Raw genomic sequence first — 8,080 nt, 5'->3', positions numbered from 1 at the left:
ATTACTACGCGAGTGTAATCTTCACATACCATTTATCTAACAATGATTATCCATAACTATTTACTTTGGATTTCACGATATATTCAGGTTATACAATATTTGTAAAAAAGATAAATTAGGTTTTAGTATTGTATTTTGGGGGGTGACAAAACTAAATGTGAATCATCGTGGGTGAAGTTTTGTTTACACGCGTGTCTCTTCTGAAGTTGTATTCTAGCAATGTGCTTATAAGGTGTTTTCAATATTTTCTAACACGAGTCAGTTTTGTTATTAATGTTCGTATAAATATTTCTCTCTTCTAATGAAAACAAGGGGGCACGGGTGGCTCAGTCGTCTAAGGCGCCGCGATTCGCTGTGCAGAGTTGCGTCCCTTGGACACGCCAGAAACCTATGATTATGAGTTCGAATCCCGGTTCGTCCCGATTATGTTTCTAGGTTTGTCAGCACCATACCCGTGCTCGTGGGTTTCACCGAAGTGGTAAACGTCCGAGACCTGCATCACTTCGGGCTTTGCTCCCACATTAAGCTACGACACTTAAAAGCGGCGTTAAACCCAACTCACCCACTCTAATGAAAACACGCGAGTGAGTAAATATGGTTTTGGACCCCTCTTAGCACTATTCCAGCAATATCACTATTACTATAATATGATGTCGTCCGTGTGGCGTTGTGAATGAATACGTAGATGACTGCATGTGATGTGTCCTTACATATCTATGAACGTGTATATTTATTTTGAAGTTTATGTTTGAGAGCGTTTGCTCTGACTTCCGTTGAAATAATCCTCATTACACTACGACATGTGTGTTATCTGTGCACTAGACCGGACACAATCAATATATTTCAAAAAGTTAACAGACACTACTTGCATACATATAATTTTAAGGGGAAATGCATTTATTAACTTCCAAGAGTTGCACCTAGAATGAATCATTATATACCTACATTGACTAACTTGTCATGTATTGCACGTGCATGGGTTAAACCATTCGTTGCGTCTAGGCGGATGGTTTTGGGGCTTTCTTCCATCACCATCAATTAATTTTGCACTTTTTCACCGTATCTAAAAGTCGTCCATTTTCTAGTTTCATAAAAGCTATCCAATCAGTGTGACATAGGCAACATTTTTCTTCAACTGTTAATCACATTGTCTACATACTCAGACCTATTGCCTCTTGTTGGCATATGTTCATGTTTGACACCCTAAATTTGGTGGTGTTGTTTAACGCCGCACTCAGCAATATTCCAGCTATATGACGGCCTGTAAATATTCGAGTGTGGACCAGTCAATCCAGTGACTGACACCATGAGCATCGATCCACGCTATATTTGGATACGATTACATGAATCAACCATGTCAGCGAGCCTGACCACCCGATCCCGTTAGTCGCCTCTTACGACAAGCATGGTCACCTTTTACAGCAAGCATGGGTTGCTGAAGACCTATTCTACCCCGGATCTTCACGGTTCGACACCCTACATACCTAGGTGACCCTTTCATAATGAGGCTGAGTATATATTGTTATTTTGATGCATAATCTAAACTTTGATGCCCTCTTTGTATACATTATCATGCATTTATTAAGTTTTTTATCAAGACCGCCTCCAATGTCTAGTGGTAGAGCGTCCGACCGGAGAGGGGAAGGTCCAGGGTTCGATCCCCGGCCGCGTCATACCAAAATACGTTAAAATATGATACTTATGGTTACCCTGTCTGGCGCTCGGCATTAAGAGGCTAAACAAGGACTGGTTGGCCCGGAGTCAGTATACTGTGTCTGAGTGTGGGTATTCATGTCAAACTGCGGCATGGTATCTCAGTGGGAAAGCACTATAAAATTAGTCCGGACTAGTAGACAAGCACACACACACACACACACACGCACGCACGCGAGCACGCACGCGCGCGCGTGCATGCACGTGGCTATATAAATGCAATAATCTTGGACGCGACGTTAAAACTCATTTACCCTCACCTCTGTTGTTTCATTATATAAGAATACGTACGTTTCACAACTTGTAGCTGATCCATTTGTCTTTTGACAATAAAATGTGAAAACTTTACAACTATCTCAATTTTACAACTATGATGCAAGCATATAGTTCAGAGGCAAGTAGTAGGGCAGATACGTCGTTCAAATGATGATACGTCATACAAAAAGCACATAAATGTGCATGCTTTGGTTAATTTGTGACAAATGGTTAGCAACAAGAAATCCAACATGATCGGCATTTCATCAAGATGGCCGCTAATTGTATCAAGTCCTGCTTTACTTGATTAAAATCCTCCAAATATACGCCACTGTTGGTGTCGGTAGGCTATGTTGTAACCACACCATTGCGTTCCTGCAGCCCACTGCACATAGCAAAGAGCCGAGCTGAACCTTGTATTCACTGATTAACGGATTTATCAGATAAAGCATGTAGGGAGGCCACAAGCCACAACAACTTCCCGATACAGAGGACACACATCCACTCATTCATCTTGGTTGAAGTATCGCCATTTCAAGAGGTGGGTGTAATAATATGACATGCATTGTGCACATTTTGTCTATTAAGTGTTTTCTTCTGACGCCGAGGATGATGTTATCGAAAAATATGAATTGTCGCCGAAAACACTGGAAAAAATAATAATGCTTTAGGCTATTGAAAGAAAGAAATTGCTTGTCATAAAAATGACATCGTTACAAGGTGTCTTTCTTTAGAAAAGCTTTCTCTTATATATAGTTTAAATTTTTTTAAATGTATGGTTTTGTAGCTGTAGCTGAAGAAATGTCTAATTTCGATACAAAATGCAGCTACGTCCCCTAGATTTCCTCCTCTTCAGTCCTTTACAGATTAAATTCGGAAAATGTCTATATGTATCTATAACTGTGATTAACAACTCGAAGCAATGTTGATGTATGTACTGCCCCACTTCACAGCGAGTTATCAGTTCGTGCAGATAGTACACAGTATTCACAGATCCGTGGATGACAGTGGATTGCGCATGTGCTTCACTTCATTGTCCGGTCAACAGTTCAGTACATAATCATGGAGTTTACCGCACTTTATACCTCAGTCGTGTCAAGACGGCCAGTTTTAATATGAGACTAGACATATACCACTATTTGTGTTTGTTTGTTGTTTTACGTCACACCCGCAAAGCATTCAAGCCATTATGGTGGCCTGTAAGTAATCCAGTCTGGATTAGGATGCCACAGTATAAAACAATTCACCAGTAAGTGGCCTCTTACAAGCACAGGTAGCTGGGGGGATATTCTAACCTGGAATCCCCACGCAGCATGGGTATGGTGCCGACACACGTAGGACCATGACGGTACGAACCTGGGGTTCGAACCCACACTAAATGGATTCCACCATCGTCAGACAAGACTTAAATGCTGAATCATATTCGTTTCTAAAGCGAGGCCAAAATGAAAAATACGCGTGTCTTCAGGAACACCGTACTGGAATGGCGACTCGTGATGGGCATCGTGCAACGTCTACGTCACCAGGCCTGCACGTACCAGATCATTCAGAAACAGCCCTGTGTCCTGTCCGTGAGAACGTGGCGACAGGTAGGCAATCATCGTTCAACAGTAATGTAACATATATAAGCCTCGAGGATCCGTTGTATTATAACTCTATTCCACTATGATATATCATAACCGAGAAAATCACTGTTTATTTGTTTATATATACATGAATTGCCTTGGATGATCGAGGACGCAGAGTGATATATAGATTGTGACATTAAATGGTTCAGCTTCTAAAATATCTGGATGGCAAAAAGTGTCTTTCATGCAGTGTATAAAAGCTCGCGTGTTGAAGGGATTCAGTATGCATTGTTTCTGCTTATCTTGACAACTGCAACACGGAAAACATCAAATTTCAATCATTTTTGAAAGTTTTGAAAATAACCGCTTGTGAGCCATTGGTATGCTCCAGTCAGGAACGTCGCAGCGTGAAGCTGCTAGGCGATTGAACGTGCACAGAAACACCATTAGGAAGAAATGGCGGCAGTGGCTGGCGGCAAACAAACACTGTTAGAGACCGACCAAGGCGCGACAGGTCCCCGGTTACGAGCGTCCGTCAAGATCGTTGGATTCGAACGACCCATCAACGAAATCAGTTCCAGCCTGCAACAATCCCTGCAAGAACCATCCCTGGCCTTTGTCGAATGTCGGCACAGACTGTGCGTCGCCATCCTAGACGTTACGGGATTGTTGCGAGGAGGCCATCCAGACGCCCAATTCTGACCAACAAGCACCACCAATTGCGTCTGCAGTGGTGTAGACAGCGAGTGCCTTTGACGACAATTCAGTGGAGACACGTTCTGTTCACCGATTTCACCTCTCCCACAGCATGGCCGAATACGAGTTTACCGACGTCGCGGTGAACGTTACGCTCAAAACTGTGTTGTGGAGGAAGACCCGTTTCGGGTGAGTCAGTGTTATGGTGGAGGTATCACCGAGAGACAGAGAACTCGTTTGCAAGTGACCAATGGAATTTAGAACGGGCATCGTTACTGTGACGAGGTCACCCAGCCTATCGTTGTGCCGTTTTTGAATCAACATGGACCTGGCATGTTTTTTCAGCATTTCAACGCCCGACCCAATGTAGCCCGGATTGTTCAACAAACACTTGGACAGAACAACGTGAATGTGGTCCCATGGCCTACTAGCTCTCCAGATCTTTCTCCCATTTAACACATGTAGGATAAAAGGAACGCCGTCTCCGACGTTTATCACGTGCTCCGACTACAGTACAAGAACTGAGAGACAGGCTGGTGGAGGTATGGGATGCCACCCCTCAATACTGTGTGAGACGTTTGATCCGTTCAATGCGAAAGAGATGCATTGTATGCTTCCAAGCTAGAGGGGGCCCACACGCAACACGCAACTGACGTGTTCAATTGCATCTTTCTCTTGTCATTACGCCATGCTAGTCATGTGTCATTAAATGTCTACACTTGTTTTCCTGGCCCATTGTCTGTTTGAAAATATGAATTCTTTCACATTCGTGCGTCTTCTTTGATCAGGTTCTTGTTTTATTTCGTGTCACAGGAACTTTTATTGCTGAGAATATTTATGGGGCCGGGGTTGGCCGCGACCCGTTCTCAAGGTACCAGGATCCACAGGTCTTTTGTTAGAGTCCGATATTTGCCTCAGTTACGATCCTTAGTATGCGAACATCATACCCATGTGCGGTGGTGACCTCATTGGTAAATTCAAACAACTTACGTCACATCCGGTAATTCAAACACACTGAGCTGACATACTGTTAAGTGATGCGCGAAACCAAAAACATTCAATAGTTAAACATAGACGATAGTGTTGATTCAACACATCATCGCCATCATCAGCACCACCATTGCAACACACCATCGCCATCATCAGCATCACCATTGCAACACATCATCGCCATCATCAGCATCACCATTGCAACACATCATCGCCATCATCAGCATCACCATTGCAACACTACATCCCCATCATCAGCATCACCAATGCAACACATCATCCTCATCACCAGCATCACCTTTGCAAGACATCATCGCAATCATCAGCATTACCATTGCAACACATCATCGCCATCATCAGAATCACCATTGCAACACATCATCGCCATCATCATCATCACCATTGCAACACATCATCGCCATCATCAGCATCACCATTGCAACACTACATCCCCATCATCAGCATCACCATTGCAACACATCATCCCCATCATCAGCATCCCCTTTGCAAGACATCATCGCCATCATCAGCATCACCATTGCAACACATCATCGCCATCATCAGCATCACCATTGCAACACATCATTAGCACTACCACTGCAACACATCATCACCATCATCAGCATTACCATTGCAGCACATCATCGCCATCATCAGCATCACCATTGCATCACATCATCGCCATCATCAGCATCACCATTGCAACACATCATCAGCATCACCATTCCAACACTACATCCCCATCATCAGCATCACCATTGCAACACATCATCAGCATCACCATTGCAACACTACATCCCAATCATCAGCATCACCATTGCAACACATCATCCCCATCATCAGCATCCCCTTTGCAAGACATCATCGCGATCATCAGCATCACCATTGCAACACATCATCCCCATCATCAGCATCACCATTGCAACACATCTTCGCCATCATCAGCACCACCATTGCAACACATCATCAGCATCACCATTGCAACACATCTTCGCCATCATCAGCACCACCATTGCAACACATCACCAGCATCACCATTGTTACACAACATTGCCATCGTCCCCATACTTCACTCATATCAAGTACAGTAGAGTGCATGATAAAAAGCCGTGTTACTTTAAACTATTGGTGACTGAATGTTACCTTAATGGAAGCTATGGTTGTAACATTTGTAACTCAAATACTGAAGTAGAGCGGAAATGATCACCTTTGTAACCAACATACACCCCATGGGGACCCAGGTTTAAATAAATCCGCTGGATCCCCTTGCTGGTCGCGAGAGGCGACGAAATTCGACCATATATTCAGGCCCTGTGACGTTTACGGATGTGCCCCGATTGCGTGGGTCGGCGCTCACATTTTCAGTATCTGGTTTTCCGTGTCCAGGCTTTTTTTCAAACAGGTAGTCGTGATCTAGCTGAAATGTTGCTGACTGTGACGTTACAGAACATTCACTCACCGTTACCGACACATCATACACATACACATCATGTTTGTAGTTGGTATATACAACTACTTCAACAAAGAAACAACACAGTATTGGGCTCATTCGTGCTCCCATTAACTGAGACACAGAGAAAGGCAATGTTTGTCTGCTGTCTGTTGTAGCCCAGAGGGATCTAGTAGAAACTGTACGAGAGGAGGTAGAGCACGACCTCACAACCGCCTCTGCGTCTCAGGATACATCGGCAGCATCTCCCGGAGTCGGGCGGCTTCCTGGAGCTCATTACGGAACCGAAACCATGCTAATGCCATATCAGGATGACTCATGTGACCTTTCATCAAGTGGACGCAAAGAAGGAATTGAACAATGCAAGTCGAAATTCCCTCGCCATGATAAGACAGAACTGCATGAAAGGTTTGCCTTAACCGATGGAGCAGCCGCTATGTTTCTACGCTCTGAGAAGGGGCGTATGTATGTTTCTACAGTAGCACAGCGGAATGGCTGCATGATTTACCAAACCGCTACTGATCCCGAAGGGGCTGTGGCATTAGACTCTGGTAAGTGTTGACTTGATGAAGTTCAATAGCCTTGCTGTTGTGTAAAGTTAATAGAAAGATGACATTTTTATCGTTTATTTGTTACATTCTTACTGCTCTCTTTGAATGTTAGATTAAAGTGACCGATCAGGATTCCCAGTATCACCTACAAGTCAATGATTGTCCTGTTAGTTTGTCCTAAATATAGACACATATAGGCATTAATACCGACTTAACTACTGCCGTAGGAACAGTTTTAATTCTACACTACGTCAGGGACGCGTGTTATAAAAAGACATAGCGCCACATTGGGGTGCTTGAATCTGCAAATGTATTATGGCTACTGGTTCCCGATCGTGGGGATGTTCGTTTTGAACAGTAGTGTACTGAAGAAACGTGAAACCCCTGATGACACAGTTTTGACAAGAGTGTATGTCCATTCATACATTTCACACATTTCATTTTGCCAGTTGAACAAGGGCAACCAGCAACCCCTTCTTGGCACCGGAGGAGGAGAAGCTCTGACTTCGGGGTAAGTATCTGTCATCGTACCCCGACAATGTAAACGTTGCTTCAACCACTTGTTTGGCTGGTCCAGACACAATCAGGTACGACCGCCGTCACATCGTTTGAATTTTGCTGAGTGTGGCGTTATGCACAACAAAAACAAAAATACATTTATTAACGTTCTCTAATAGCAACTATAAAATGTGTTATCAATGTTTTTAGGATGTTGGGGATTAAATCAATCTGTCCGTCTACTTTACAGATCCCTGATCCAGAGAGTGACCAGGATTTCCGGTCTCGACTCACTACAGTCAGGAAGGTATTTCCAAGGAAAGTCGAGCTTCTCACAGGTTCAATCGCCGAGCTTAAGG

At 43.7% G+C, this 8,080-nt stretch overlaps 1 protein-coding gene across 1 annotated transcript in view; it reads left to right on the top strand.

Annotated features, from left to right (window-relative positions):
- The first annotated feature begins 2,416 nt into the window (after positions 1–2,416).
- The window catches only part of LOC124141216 (protein mono-ADP-ribosyltransferase PARP14-like), a 40,161-nt gene continuing 34,497 nt past the window's right edge, over positions 2,417–8,080 (top strand). Inside the window, exons 1-5 of the mRNA XM_046509154.2 lie at positions 2,417–2,509; positions 3,437–3,557; positions 6,831–7,223; positions 7,673–7,734; positions 7,972–8,079. Coding sequence (XP_046365110.2) covers positions 3,452–3,557; positions 6,831–7,223; positions 7,673–7,734; positions 7,972–8,079 — 669 coding nt within the window. The 5' untranslated portion in view covers positions 2,417–2,509; positions 3,437–3,451. The remainder of the gene's footprint in view (positions 2,510–3,436; positions 3,558–6,830; positions 7,224–7,672; positions 7,735–7,971; position 8,080) is intronic.

Source organism: Haliotis rufescens, unplaced genomic scaffold (assembly GCF_023055435.1).
Source record: "Haliotis rufescens isolate VD_foot unplaced genomic scaffold, xgHalRufe1.0.p SCAF_12, whole genome shotgun sequence".
Taxonomy (NCBI): domain Eukaryota; kingdom Metazoa; phylum Mollusca; class Gastropoda; order Lepetellida; family Haliotidae; genus Haliotis; species Haliotis rufescens.
Note: the sequence above shows the minus strand (reverse complement) of the source record. Positions and strands in the feature narration are given on the sequence as shown.